This window comes from Macrosteles quadrilineatus, unplaced genomic scaffold (genome assembly GCF_028750875.1).
Source record: "Macrosteles quadrilineatus isolate MER2022 unplaced genomic scaffold, UCM_ALF_1.0 Scaffold_4__1_contigs__length_99947679, whole genome shotgun sequence".
In the NCBI taxonomy this organism is placed as follows: Eukaryota; Metazoa; Arthropoda; class Insecta; order Hemiptera; family Cicadellidae; genus Macrosteles; species Macrosteles quadrilineatus.
The window spans coordinates 66,361,433-66,377,332 of record NW_026542597.1 but is presented as its reverse complement, the minus strand read 5'-3'; the positions used below and the strand labels follow the sequence as shown (position 1 = coordinate 66,377,332).

Genomic DNA, 15,900 nt, shown 5'->3' with positions numbered 1-15,900 from the left:
CCCATTTTAGCATTCAGAATTTGAGATGATTGATAGGATTTTAATTTTAGAGACTTAGTGCTATAGTTTTCTTCTATTTACAGCAATTTCCTTGAGGGCAGTTAAAACCAAACAAATTTCTTTGAAGCTTCCCCTTCTTTTATTGAAATACACTAGGTACTATGAAGTAGTATATACAAGTAAAGTATATATTCAATTACATACATTCAAAGTATACATTCGATTTTCTTGATGAATATCTTGCCAGTTATGAAGTTGAAAGAAACTAGTTCAATATAGCCACCGGCAGAGTGCATTGTACTAAAACAATATTTCTTATAAACCAACGTTTTATTCATTCCAACTTTTAAAGACAACTTGTTTTTTACAACCACATATTTTATTATGCCAATTATATCATTATAAAAGAAAAAAAACAATAGCTTCTCTTAATAAAAAAAAAGATTCATATGATTTTCTACTTACAGTAGACTCCCTATTATCCGGACTCCTCGGGACCGAGGCCAGTCCGGAAAATGGGTTTTCCGGTTTAACCGACGTCCCCAAAAACCAGTTAAAACTTCCTGACGATCTAGTCCGGTTAAACCAATGTGCTGATAAAAATTGTCCGGTTGAAGAGATGTCATTTCCGCCAATTGAAGTTCGGTTAAACCGATGTCCCATTAAAAGGTGTCCGGATAAGAGGAAGTCTACTGTATTCAAAATCTGAAGTCAATGGTATTATTAACATTAAGCCTTTAGTGGTCATGTCGGCCTTAGTCACTAACAAGACTACAAGATCGCGCCACTCATCCTACACTCATCCTTCACTCATATTTGGGTTAAAATACGCACACAGTGGCGTCCCCATCTTAAATAATTGATAAAAAAATAATTGATAATTGACTTCCATTCCTCATAGTTGTATTATACTCTGTTATACAAAGAGTATAAAAACAAGGTGTTATAAAGGAGAAAAATATATTTTGTTAAATAATTTTAATATCTACAGAAAACTGATAACAATTTACTATAGACAGTTCACAAAATATATGTGGTTTAAGGGGAAGGATTCCTGGGTTCCCCCGCTGCTTGTTTAGCTTAATTTATATATCAGCTGTCTGTCAGCTGTCAGCTGTTGTTTCATAGAGGGAGAAGTGGAGGGGATGGAATCGCTTACCCTCAAACGGCCTAAAACTTGTGAATGGTGTATAATAAATAATAAGTACATACACAATCTATGTTCAACTTTTTTATTCTTTCAATAAATAAACAGTCCTGATTAACATTATTGGACTTATACGTTTTTTATATATTTTTTTCATCGAATACGAATATTTCTTCATAAAATTTCTGATCTTTGAAGCTATAATAATAGAAGATTGACCTATTTTAAATAGTCCTGTAACTGCACAGTCAAGGTCATGTTGGTTGCTTGGGAGTTACTATACTGTGACACTATTCTGAGTAGTTTGTAAAAAAATTATATTCATTATACACAGAGCAAGACTTTAAATATAAACAGGATTTTTTTAAATCATGTTAACAGTTTTGGGCTGGTGAAGTATGTCTGTCTGTGGGACAGTAAAGAAATGTATGAATTATTTATAACGTACAGTGAGAAAAATCGTACATTTGCAACCAAAATATTTTTCCCTACAGTTACCTAACAATGTACATGTTCTCTCACTGATTTGAGAAAGCTAAGTGGCCAATTCACTCATCAGTGAGACAATGTTAACATTGTCTCACTCTAATTACTTTGTCTCACTCCAGATTTGCAACATGAAGGCACGAAATAGTGAGCGCGTAACATGCAGACAAGGTCGTATGCACGCGAAATATGTTGGCAGCACTGGCTGTAAATCAGCTGGTCAGCTGTTGTACTGTTGTATTTGTCACTTCACATTAAATGTCATTAAAAGTTCACTTCTGTGTAAAAATATGTCACGTTTCTTTACCAATTTATTTGTTTTATGGTAACTGTAGGAAAAATATAATGTGCAACTCGAGTGCAAAGTGCAATTGCCTCACTCTAGAAACCATTCCTCTTGAGCCGTAGGCGAGTGAGTAAGTATTTCTCTCGAGTGAGTCAATTCCTCCCTTTGCTCACTAGTTGCACAAATAACTATTTAATAAACAATATCTGCAAACTGACACATACTTACTCCTATTACCTCGTCTACAACCCTTAAGATAGGAAGGTGGTGGTAGTAACTATGATATACTAAAAAATGGGCATTGGAAAAATAACAAAAAATTGCAATTAAATTTGACCTGTAATTTTTACAGGATCGAGGGTTGTACCATTTTGTTTAGAGTTAAAAGTGTCTTAACATGGTTAGTGGCAGTTATGGCTAGGATTCTATCTCTATTGGAAAACATTGTTATTTGATAGTGTAAGCATTAATGTGTTTAGGCGTAGAAAAACTTAGAATAAATCTTGAGTTTGCAGAAAACATTTGTTCTATGAGGCCGGCTGCAGGTGTTCGTGAGTAACCATTGAGACAGTGATTAAAGTTGAGGAAACTTTATTTGCTAAATAGACTTTTTTTAAACTGGTTAGGTTTAAGTGTTGTATATAAATTAAATCTCTTCACCCCTTGAACACAGGATCTATGAAGAAACAGGTGAATAGATATTTGTGTTACAAGTGTCTACAATAAAACACTTTACTCCAATCACGCCCTTTAACGGACAATGGACTTTAATGCCGCTGACACCTTAGAACACAGAAATCTTACTACAGAACTTGTTTCATACTTGGCGAGGGCGTTGACTTTACATTGAAAACAAATAATCGTCGCATACGGTTGGGAACCGCCAAGAAAGTAGTAGAAAAAGTGATGTGAGTACTGGTGTCAGATTAAAACTTGCTGTGACTTGAGTTTGTTGGACATTAATTCATGGAAATCTCTCGTCCATTGGACCAGAAAGGATGTTCTCTTTCTGTCCCTTAAATTCACGAAAACATGGCGATTAAGAGTTTATACTTCACACTACAAAAATAAAAATGCTGTAAATGAATAGATCTTTCATTGCCCACAGCATTAGGTTTATAAATCAGCTTCAGTTTTTTATCCTGCATTTCACTCAACGACAACAAAATCTTAAGAAAATGTCTTTTTTAAATTGTATATTTAGTCTTTTGATTACTATAAATAGTTTTCTACTCATATCTATTTACTTGATTGAACAATTAAAAGTTCGTTTTTGTCACCTTCCTTAGAGGACATTTGTACATTTATCTTTTTTAATTTTAAACAATCAATACCGTACGTAATATACTCCCTAAAATCACTCTTTGTAATGCGGGTGTAACTAATGAGATGGTTACTGGCCAAGACCAGCTGTTTCATTAGCCAGGACAGTCTACGAAAAGCTTAAAGATCAAGGACGGGTAAACTATGAAAACCAAACATAATAAAACAAATTAACATTCAGAAGCACAACAAAATCGATTCACAAAAAAGTAAGATTTACACAACAAAACATAAATCAATAAAACTTAATGTAACTACTCTCACAACCTTTCAACCAACAGGGATTGCATTTTTTTTAAATTTATTTTAAGGAAATGTTACCTCTGTTTTAATACTGTCATACATCAGCAATCATTTAGAAAGCATCATTATTTGAAATCCCAATGATGATGAATCACAAATCCATATTTTTGATAATCAAACCATTAACATAAAATTAATACTCGACTTAACAACTCTGATACGATTAAAGAGATACATTTCTTAGAAGGTGTCTTCCTCATTCAGATGAGAATTGTTTCACTAAGAATGTTATCAGCTGTTGTAGATCAAGGGGCCATATAATGGTTAGCCTTAGAGCTCAGGCATTGTTTGATGGCTTCTTGGCATACGCTGTACTCCTTCCACGGCCGCTTCACACTACGATGCAGCAAGGCAAGGTGGGCATAGAGGAATGCCAATTTACCATCCATCTCTCCCGACTTAATATCCCTTACTACATCTTGGAAAATCTCTGATGATTTTTCCACATCGTCTTTCAAGCTGTAAGCAACAGAATTCTGTGTGATTCAGATATTTCAAGTAAGTGTTTTACCTTTGTTTAACACAATGTTAATGCTTTACATTAGCTAACCCTATTATTTTTGAATTTTTTAGTAAATTAAAAATATATAATACTAGGAAACAGTCAACTGATATAACAAACCATCAACTATTATTACACAAACTAGTGAAGACCAAAAACCAAAGAGTACTCATAAAAACCAAAGTCCTCTTTAGAAGGTTATATCGAAAACCCACCCGCAGCCACAAAGGCAAAGAAAATTAAACTTAAGTCTGGGCATCCCAAAAATGTAAGAGTTATAATTAATACAATAATTAAAGCTTATAATCCAGCGCACCTGCGAATGGTAACGATAATGTAATTTCTATATGGGCTTTGCTCCCTTGCGATTAAATTATTCCATAGCATATTCGTACCTCTCTGCAAAGTATTTCTTAGGTGTTTTTGACTGTAACACTGTTTTGGCGTTAAATATTAGGTATCGTTTCTACTATACTAGGGGCCACGAGAGACTGAGTTGGCGGCAGCCAATAGCAAGACTGGACTAGTGCGACGTTGCAAACTTACCTGTTCACTAGCTTTGGCACTAATTAAAATATACTAAACAAAATGTTCAAATCAGCTGGTATTATTAGATTTGGCAACACCGCACGGTCCTCATTGGCTACTTCTAAGTCACATGGTAAATAGGCTCCTCCCTCAACTGCAGACTCTTGTGGACCATACTGTAATGAACAAATTAATGATAACAGACGTAAGCTGATTTCTTTCAGATGGAAGGTCCTGCAGGATGAAAGTCAGGGGAAGATAAGATTTTTCTATATTTGCTTACTAGTGTTCTCTTTAAGTGATTATTAGGAGGAGATATCTATATATTAATACGCAAGTGGTTTTCTTTTCACAGTCATAACTCGATAACGGATTGACGGATTTAAACGTTCGAGGTGGCTAATTAAAGGTATTTTCGCGTAGATGTGCAAATACGTCTCAGAATATTTAGAAAGGGCACCATTTAAGTACACTTTAGGGCTGAAGTTTGGAAGGCGGCGCTATCTGTTGAAATTTGATCAAACTCATTTCCCTTTGTTTACAAATAACATATGGAATGGATGTAGTTTGAAATAGTTTTTAAGGTTAACCACAGACTGCAGGACTTATAACTTCCAGAGCAAAGCTGAAATTTATATTTTGTTTCAATCTGTTAACTAAGTCTGGTTCATAATGAAGAGTTTCCTATCAATACTAGACAACAAAGTGTTTAAGAATAAATTTTTAATAAATATTTAATTCTTCTTGTCTATGGTTAAATTGATTTACTTTACATCGTATTTTACTGATTGTCATGTAGTAACAGTTTGATGTGATGAAGTGAATGTTTAAAAGTGATTATTCACAGGGCAGTTATCCGTTACATTACCATATTATCATGTAATTTACAATGTGTATCAAAATTCCAATTCCTTTATTGTGTATTCTGTTGTTTGGTTAAATTGCTTATTTCATTTCAATTTAAAATCAAATGCCACCAGTACGACGAAGAACTGTGAGTGGCTGGAGGGAACGCGAACATGACCGCTTGCATCAACCAACCTCTCAATTGAACATGATGGTTACATAGCGGTAGTACTACCGTTGTGATAGTCCAATCTCGGACAAATGAACGTTGATGTTTACATTGTAGTGGCTTACATATTTTAAAGCAAGAAAAGACTGGCCGAGACAGTTAAGTTTGGACTCTTTGTTGCCATACATGAAAGGTTCGTTTACCTCATTTGTGCAATTCGCCACAATAAACTTCGGGTTCTTATTGGAAACTCCCAATATGAAAATAGGACTGTGAGACTTATATCCAGAAATTATTTGGATAAAGTTCGTCAATTCAGTTCTGCTACCATGGTCAGCTCCAAACCTCATTAGGATGAGAAAATTCCACAGGGGATCTACAATTTTAAGATCCGTGACATGTTTTACCACCGAGTGGGTCCTCTAATTCCTCAAGAAGGTGATGATCTTGAATACGCACAGATATATAAGTAAGTACGACAATGTCACTAGAACCCAAAGGAGAACTAAGCACAATTAAAAATAAAAAATATGCGGGAAATAGGGTCACAATGCCAACCCATTTGCAAATATTTGAAGACTGTGGCAGACATTATGTAGGGACGAGAGCTCCAAGGAGTTAAGTGAGATTCTTATGTACATAATAAGAGACAGAAGAAGTGTCTTCCCTCGCTACAATGGTGCTACCTGTGTAGATTTCGCAGCAATTTTTTAAGCTGAAAACAAAGCACCCTCTGGCCTAATAAATCATATAGTTTTTTCCAACACTAATAATGTTAAACGCGTATCCATTATAGATCTGTCGTTAGATCCACTTGCTTACCCTCTTATGTTCCCAACCGAAGACTTGGGTTGGGACCCCTAATTTAAACACGCCTAAAACAGAACACATCAAAGAAATAATTTAACAATGCTAGAATAAGAGTAGCGATGGTTGGCGTCAAGAGAGGAATTGAGCTACATTAGGTCAAAAGCTCACTTTACAGTGTGTGGTTGACATCTACGTGCTCATAGAGTGCACCCGCCTACTGTACATAAGAGATAACCAAAGCAGTATGAGAGTGAATGTAAATTTAAATATGGTAAATTGCTTTTATATTTTTTTACATCATCATATTTTTATATTTCTATAATCAGTCATATAAATTATTTTAGAGTGACTCTTTGATTAAGGTCTTGTTGTTTATGTTTTATGTTTATTTTTCTATACAAGTTTCAGTTTTGCTCTATTTCGAGCAACAGGTTATCTAGTATGATTTATCACTGGGAGTCAGGGAAGTGCAGCGTGCTACTTGTTCCCTAACACGTCAAAGTGAATATCCTTATTCTTATTACACACACCATTTAACAACACAGGAGCTGCCAAGAGACTGCCCGTGAACCTGGAGCTACCAAAAAGCAAGACACCAGGTTGATGTAACCATACTTTTTTCAAGCAACAGGGTTAAGCTTACCGGAGATAATTGGGGTCCAAGGCTAAAGACGCACAATATAAGGCCACAAAACAAAACAATGATATTTTGACTCCTGAGAGTAAATTGCAGAAAAATGTCACTTAAAGTTCAAAACTGGAGTAGGCCTAACACCAGTTTCATCCTATATTCTGGCTCGCTTTTATAAACGGGCAGACTGGGCACATGCCCAGGGGCGCCGGTGGTTTGGGGCCCTCAAACCAACACCCGCCAGCACTAGGAAAAAAAGGGGTGCGCTGTTCTTGGGTTTGCCCAGGGCTCCACTGATCTTAATGCGGCCCTGCCTATATTAGGACGAAACATCAGTGTTGTTTGCTCCTGGACTGTATTTTTCTCATGTAAGCTGGATCAACTCTACATCTTTTCAAAATAAAAATAAAACTTAATAACAGCTTGTGAATGCTTTCCACTGCTGAAAATCCTGGCGAAGGCAAAACAGAAAACAATAATATGTACCTGGGTAAGATATATGTCGGGTTAGAGTCGGGGAGCTGAGAGTAGATTGGCCAATCCTCCTGACATGCTTGACATACACAACTGAAGTGATACTGAGACCAGAGGCTACTCTGTCTTGTCTGTACGTCATGCATGGCGTGGTGGTAGCCATAATTGTCAAATATCTGCAACAATATACAAACTATCCAGGGACATACAATCTAATGAATACCACATAATGAAAACAATTCAAGAATTTGTTCACCTGAGAAGTGTTATCCTGTTCTATTATGAATTCAGTTACGTATCTTTGTTTCATTGATATAATTTACTAAAAAATATGTTTAAGGAAATATTGTAGCTTGAACCTCTTGTTTTTAAGATGATGAAAATTAAAAACACAAAAAACTATGACTCACTTAACATATTGTAAATGACATGCAAACCACATAGGTGTTCTATAAGTGTAGCTTGAACTATTGCAACTTTAGGGGTGTGTTGCTAGCCTTGTGGTTAGCGTCTCAGACTTTGGTGTGAGAGGGATGAATTTAATACCCAGAACACCCACAAAATATTAAGTAGTATTTAGCACTTTTTCTACCAAATGTCACACTCCTCTGTAAGAGGAGTCTTGTGTCACCTGGTATTGAATGAGTTAAAAGCGTTTATGTTTCTTCCTTACAAAATGCCACCGGCATAGATACTAGCAAAAAGAGAGAAAATATCACAAAGTTAATTTACTAACTCTCACACTACCAAATATGCAATCCACATTAAAATGTGTATTTAAGTTAACAGTTTATGAAATTGGCTACATACACAAAATTTATCACTTAAAGCGAGTAAAGTGCCCACCTACCTGGTGACCAGAGGGGATGGCTTGTATGGCAGTGAGCACTGTCAAATCACCCTGATGGCTGTGTCTCACCACATTGGGATCACAGGAATGATTGATGAGAGACAAGACCGGGAACAAACCACCTCCAACCTCCACACTCTCACAAACCATCTCTCCCTCTCTCTTTCTCATCACCATCTCCGACACTTCGTGAGCGTTTGACGGCACAATCATCAAGTACCGGAACAGCAGTCCACCAACAAAAAGCTTTGCTGAATACGGCAAGTTGTTTTCGACCCTCTCACCGATCGCCGTGTTATCAATCGACGAGAAGTAATCTGTATTTTTTTCTAACAGGTGTAAAATATAAGCGGCTGTAGCCGCTCTTCGGAAGATATCGGCGTTTGACCTGAGCTCGAGATTACCTACTAGATGGTGGACTGTTTTGTAGTTAGCTGAGTTATATTGGCCTCTGTCATCTAGACCTTTTAATTTGGGGTCTTTAGCCGCATCTGTTTCTGAAATACTTTCCATGAGCTCTATCAAAGATTTACCCTGACTAGTGGCTCTCATTAGAGTTCTGAGTGATATGAGTTCAATTTTAGTGAAATCGAGAGCAACAAGCAAAGGAACTAAGCCACACTCAATTCTATGGTCTGAGTCCCAGCTGTCCGATCGACAAGTCTCACTGCAAAACATGGCCTGGAAACAAATATTGAATTTAGTTGATTGTTATGTATTTTTCGTCATTATTTTTGTTGCAAACCGTTTTTATAACTAAATAAACAATTGCAAAAAAATATAAATCGGTACTTAAAGATGGATAAGTGACAGAAGAAAGGAGGAAGAAAAAATACCAAAGCATGTGGCAGTAAGAACTCAATCAACATATTTTTAATATATTTTTTCTAAATTATATCCCATTAAATTGTCCTTCTAAATTGAGAGCAAATTGGGACATCAGGCAACCATCTCTGGTTAAATCATTTCCTGATACCTCAGAAAACTTCAGGGATACTTCTGAAGTGTTCTAAATAAATATACATCTGAAAGTGAAAAATCAATAGCTTGGATAGTACTATATAGTATATGTCACCCAACCTATTGCATTTTACATATATCCAAGTTTATTTTATTAAGAGGTTGGCGGACTCTTTTAACCTTGCATTTGCCCGTCCACATAGACTACAGATCTGTGCGTGGAACGTATCCAGCAAAGCAAGGGGTGAGCCGGTACAGTACAAAGGTGAACTGTACTGATAAAAGTTAGTGGCAGTGACCAGGATCCGAACCCACGACACTACTGCCTTGGGCCCGAAGTCCGCGATGCTACCGACTGAGCCACCGACTCACTAATTTTGTGTTAGGTACTTATATTTCCATATTAACTACAGTAGAGTACCGCAAACTCGGCGTAATATGGACTGGAAGGGTGCCGAGTTTGTGAAATGCCGGGTTATCGGGAACTAGAGTTAAAAACAAGAACAATACCATTTTTAAGCTTATTAACTACCTCTTTTATTTATATTTTTATTACAAGTTAGTATCAAGTCATCAGATATAGTACAAAAAACCATTTGTACGAGCTGAGAATGATTTGACTTGAGCTGGCTTGAGTCCATGTTCAACTCAGACTCAAAAAATCACTAATTTTCTGAGCCAGGTGATGGCCGAGTTATCCAGACTGCCGGGTTATCGAGCGCCGAGTTTGTGGGACTCTACTGTACTAGTAAAATCTCTATTAATTTTATTATTTCTATTTATTTTTATATTTTTAAATTATCATGATTACTTTTCACCAATATTATATCTCATACATTCAAAACGCATATGGCACTAGTATTGTTTATTTTGGGGATCGAGCTGGTCTAGTGGAAGAGCGCAGTATTTTGATTGAGGCCATCTTGGGTAAAAATCCTGCCAATCATCAACAGATTTTATCTAAGTGACAATACTGTGACTAGTGGCTTAAATAACACTCCCGCGAACCCTGTAATGCAGGGGGGGGGGGAGTCACATTTGAGGGAGTATACCACAAAAGGCACACATTAAAATGTTTTACAATTATAATACTGTAGCTACAACTTATCATCAAGAAAATGTTACATACCACAACACAGTACAAGCAAGGTATCAGTGAGTGGCATCTCTTCTTGCAGTGAAAGCAGTAATTGTTGTAGGACGAAGGTAATAACACGGATGCAAATGGTTTTTCTATAACAAGCACATCTCCTAGAAACAAAAAAGTCAATAGAAACTGTTCTTTTGGCCTGTGAAACATAGTTCAAGACATAAATACCCCCGCCGCAGCAAACCTGCAGCCAAAGCAAATTCTCTTTGCCTAATTGGATTTACACTAACATGTCTCCTTAAATATCACATTTATTACCTATTTCAATAGAGTTTAACGAGTACTCTAGGTTGGCTGCAACAGGGGGGTTAAAAAGTGTTTTTGTAAAATTGTAATAGCTTAGTATGAAATAAATACATTTTCCAAAAAATGTGATCAAAATATGCGCATAAAGAAGCAAACAACAACAGTTGACTTATTCTCCATAAGAATTACATGGGAATTTTAAATTTATAATTTTTTTGAATTTTCTCAGTAACTTAACCATTAGGCGCATAATAACGCTTCAATATACTCAATTATTTGTTTTTTAAGTTCTAAAAAATGGTTTGGAAAGAAATTGCTAAATTTTATGTTTTAAGAGTCAAAAATGAGAAAAACCAATTTTTACCCATGAAACACCCCATAAACCCCCTTTCCCATGGTCAGATCATGCTGGTTCGCGAACTTGTTTGAATGTAGGTTTACACGTTTATACCAAAATTGGATAATTTTTGCTCGAGTTATCATGGTAACGGACGCATATGTATATATATTTATATGCCGGTAATACCGTCTACATATGAATTTGAAGGGTTGGTGTTTTTTGCCTCTAGGGACCTCAAAACAAAAAAGTAAATCGGTCCTGGGTCTAGGTCTTACCATGAGTACTACGGTAATAGCTTATTCCCTATTTGGGAAATTCGCTAAAAGGCTGCAGGGTGGATGAATTTTGTCATTAGGAATGTAAAATATTAAAATTATAATCAACCATAACACTTGCAATACAAATTCTGACCTGAATACTTATGTTGTGTCAGATCAAGTACAGTATGTGTACCATTCTTTGTAGCTACTATTGTACTATCACTACAAAATCATAGAGTAGTTAGTTACTATAATCAATGATTTCCATAAGAAAACAACTTAGTTTTACAGAGCATTTTTCTTCATTGTTAAAATATTTGTGTTTATCGGGAAAACACATTCAGAGAGACCACCTCTTGGGTCTTTTTCTGAAGAGGGCCACCACTTTTTAAACTGTGGAATAACCAGTGATGGCCCAATTTTGAAAAAGACCCCACCTCCTCTTTACAACATTTTAGATAGCTATATGTTGTAAAAAAATATGACCAACCCATCCATTAGGCTACATTAATGAAATAGACTTACTATAGAATATGGGCCTGCTTACCAGGTTCTATGTCGGAAGTTGCAACTAAATGACGTCCAAGTTCCTGGGAGTATTCAATCTGAACAAGAGATGATGCAGACAGAATCATTTCATTCCTGCTTTCTGAGAAACATGGTGGACATTCTTTCTCAGATTTGTCTCTATAACTATTTGCAGAACACGAGTTCAAAAGGTTTTTAAATGCTGATGTTGTTGATATTAATTTTTCCTCGCTGAGATTTGAACAGGACAATGACTTCAGTGCTAACTAAAACACATACATTATTTTTATCATTGTTAAAGATTCACATAAAACTAAAACTTGAATAGTCTAGCCTAGATCTAATTTACCGGTATCCCTTTATAAAACAGTAAACTCTTTCTTATCAGGATGCCTTTTAACCACTACACTTGGCAGAAGTGACATCCCTTTAACCAGACAGTTTTTATCAGCATATCAGTTTTTTAACCATACCGGATAAGCAGGAAGTGGGCAGTACTGAAACAACTTTTCTCGTGGGAAATATTCGAGACCAGTGACCATATGTTTTTAAAGTACCTACAATTCTCTCCTAAGTTAAATTTATGTTAAAAAGAATTGGTTTGGTCTTTGAATGATTCCCATGGAGTGCACATGTAGTATAGTACATTAGACGTTCTCCTAATTTAACAAGTATTAAGTGAATTTGGTTCAACCAGAAAAATCCTTATCTGGATTGGCTTCGGTCCTGCGGATAAGAGGGAGTCTACAGTAATAGAACAATATATCTAGGATTTTATAATTAATTATCGGAAGGAACGTATATTGTAGGCCTAAATTAAGTAAATTTTTGTAATAGATGGTTACCCTAGTTTTATCAGTAAGTTACTGGAGGAACTTGCAATGGATTTGATTTTGCTGCTCTTCCTTCTGAGAGTTAATGTTTCTATTCAGTCTGCAAATAAGCCATCGGACATCCACTACATTATTAGCAGGCTAGACCTAATTAAGTTAGTAGCCAACTTTAGAAATCCAATAGGCTATGTTTAGGCTATTTGTCATAACAAATAATATATAGTAAATGTAAAAGAAACACCTAGACGAGGACTGCATTTACATAAAATAGCTAGTAAGCTTACCAGCATAGTTAGCATGTTAACTGTAACATGTGCAAAGCAAGGTTTTCATCCAAGGAAATATTCATTTTTGCTAGTAAGCTGCAGAAGGCTTATTTACAGTAAGTTTTAGGCCAATGCAACTAGATGTATCTAGATATAGGCTATCTAGCCTAAACTTGCTGATTGAGGATCAGTAAGTTATGTACGATGATAATTGGTAGGTAGGGCCTAATTATTTCAATAGGTCGGCTATGGCAATTAGCCATAGCCTAAGTTATCTTTGAAAAAAAGTAGAGCTTTATAATATTCAAGCTAGGTTACATTTTGTAAATTACCTGAAACATTTCTGCAGCTAATTTGTTCTTCCCAATTGACTTGAGACACTTCCCTTTTCTCTCATACAGTTTAAACTTTAAATGTTCAGGATATTTTCCTGCAAGAGCACGGTCGATATCTTCTAAGCATGTTTCAAACTCGTTCAAAGATAAAGTAACGGCAGAACGATTGGCATAGGCAAGGGCCAGTTCTTCACTTCCTATGGGAGCAAAAGCTGCACTTACAGAATAAGTTTGTACCGCAAGCAGGTCCTGTTTGAGAAGGAACTCCTTATTACCCTTTTCTCTAAAGGCCAAAGACTCTTTTGGAGATTTAGGGTGATTTTCTAATCCATGAGGTAATAGGTTTGCCTCAGAAAATAAGTAATATGCCATGCCAACTTTTTCATGGTTATTTTTTAAAGATGAAAACATCTCTGAATACTGTTCAACTGAGTAATTTTCCTTAATATATTTCTGAAGCAGTTTAAATTTATCATCAAAACTAGTGTTTGTTTCCATCGTTTACTGAATGCTAAAAGTTTGCTGTTTATGATTTAGGTTAGAATATATGCAAATTGCCTGTTTAAATCCAATTGAACTTAAAGTTAGTTTTAAGTAGGTATTGAAATCTGTTCAGTTAAGTTCATCGACAACAAAGTATTCAAATGTTAAATTTAAGCCTAACTTTTTTTATAAAAATATTAGACTTATCTCAACCAACACCACAAAGGAAGAATAATTTTAAAAATAATTCTCCAAATAATATACACAACAATAATATCAACAAACAGACGACACAATTTTACTTCCCCCACAGCCAACTAAAGTAAACAGCTGTTAAGAGGATTTTCACTGACACATAAATAAAATATTGTTATTCAATATAACAAATCATGGAGCATAAGTGAAGGACTTGCATGGATCAACTAAACCAAGTTAAGACTGCTCACTGTACTACAACGCAGAGGTATGGTAATGTTATTTGAAGCAACTATGATCGATATAAGATATGAGGTCAATTATAAAATAGTACCGTGCCTCTCCGTTTAACAGAGACATCGCATGTTGGCATTATTTATTACAATGTTCATTGAACGTTGCTATGCCATATATGCTAGCCAAGTTACTCATTTGGCATATTGTCTCATTTGTCTGGTACCTATTTAGCAAAGTAGTAAAGGCTTAGCCTCCACTAAGGTCATTTTATTTTTGTGCTTGCAAATTATACTTTCACATCGAGATAAATTTTGCAACAGATAATCTATAATTTACTGTTTTGGGTATGGTTGGGGCCAGATTGACTACATAAATACCACAATTTAACTATACAGGGTGTTTTTTTTTTTTTGTTTTTTTTTTACTTTCTTTATTTATATAAAAACAGCAATAGATAGAAATATGCAGTTTGCGGGAATCATCTATATTGACGTAGAGGCCACAATTGTTGTGAATTCAACGTTAAGTTTCAATTCACCCCCTTTCTCCCCCTGCCCTTAACTTAAAATTTGTTAGTGTAAGGTACCCGTGTTAAAGGGCATGAAAAATAAAACGAATGACACAACTAGACGTCTACGTCAATCCTGTCAAAAGTTATGGCAGTTCAATTTTTAATTTTTCTCTCCCTTTTTTTTAGAAAAACACGTTTTTTATGGCTAGCCTATAGCTCGAAAACGGTGAGAGCAAGTAAAGATTTGAAAGAATTTTTTGTTCAGGAATTAAATTTTCTACAAAAGACTCTTAGGTGTTTTCCGAAAATCTAATTTCTTTATTCCTCTTCAAAAAACGCCACTTCTAAAATTTGTCGGATTTTTATGTGTTTTTTTTTTATTAAACAAGCATGCCAGCTAGTCACTCACACCTTTGAAAATTGCTTGTTCAATCAAAAAACACCGTAAAAATCCGATAAATTTTACAAACTTTTAATACCTAATTAGAAGTGGGGCGTTTTTTTTAAGGGGAAGAAATGTGACTTTTGGAAAAAGCCTAAGAGTGTTTAAAATAAAACACCCTGTATGTTTGAAATTCCAGTAAACTAAGATATATATTTTATGATAGGTACGGTATCCTAAACAGTTTTATTCTAAAATAACATATTATTCAATAGAGGTGGGAACTCTAAAAGCAAAATGTACAAGCTGAATGAAGAATATAGGCCTACAAACCCATTTTTCCCAACTTTTTTGTGTTAGAAGGCCTGAGTCTTGTTGAATATAATTTTTAATTTAAATGTATAATTAATTATAATTAATTTTGTATTTGCAATTATTGACATTTAAGTTATAAGTTTAGTTGTCTTTGAGATGTATGGCAATAAGAAAAAGCACATATACACACGGTAAGGTATAATGTCAAATCTTTTTTTTTTTTTTTTTTTTTTTTTTAACTTTATTTAATTTACAATCTGTTCAAGTTGAACAATAAGCAAATGATATAAATAGTAATACAACAACAATAACTTGAAGAACATGAGCTAGTGATTGACCACTGTCAACACTAGCTAACAAAGAGAATTTTGATAACACTTAGCCGAATCTGAATGGGAGGTCCAATATTGTATGTCGCTTCAGTCTGTAAATGGTGTTGTGATTGTCCAATAAATTAAGTGCAAGATGATTTGAATGATTTTCCAATTTTATAATGTATTTTTC

The 15,900-nt window shown here is 35.2% G+C and overlaps 1 protein-coding gene across 1 annotated transcript; it reads right to left on the bottom strand.

The window, feature by feature from the left end:
* Positions 1-1,050: 1,050 nt before the first annotated feature.
* On the bottom strand, positions 1,051-13,994 carry LOC128992515 (SET and MYND domain-containing protein 4-like). Its single transcript, XM_054416128.1, has 6 exons — positions 13,271-13,994; positions 11,859-12,105; positions 10,445-10,566; positions 8,356-9,036; positions 7,518-7,681; positions 1,051-4,004 (listed from the first exon to the last, which is right to left on the bottom strand). The coding sequence occupies exons 1-6, from the start codon at positions 13,769-13,771 to the stop codon at positions 3,791-3,793; spliced, it is 1,929 nt and encodes a 642-aa protein (XP_054272103.1). The 5' UTR covers positions 13,772-13,994; the 3' UTR covers positions 1,051-3,790.
* Between the last annotated feature and the right edge of the window lie 1,906 nt (positions 13,995-15,900).

Excerpts from the sequence above, each read along its gene's own strand:
- LOC128992515 (XM_054416128.1), bottom strand. The coding sequence starts at position 13,771 with ATGGAAACAAACACTAGTTTTGATGATAAATTTAAACTGCTTCAGAAA. Across the intron at positions 12,106-13,270 it reads TAGCTGCAGAAATGTTTCAG|TTAGCACTGAAGTCATTGTC; the intron begins GTAATTTACAAA and ends TATGTGTTTTAG. Across the intron at positions 4,005-7,517 it reads CCGACATATATCTTACCCAG|CTTGAAAGACGATGTGGAAA; the intron begins GTACATATTATT and ends TGTTGCTTACAG.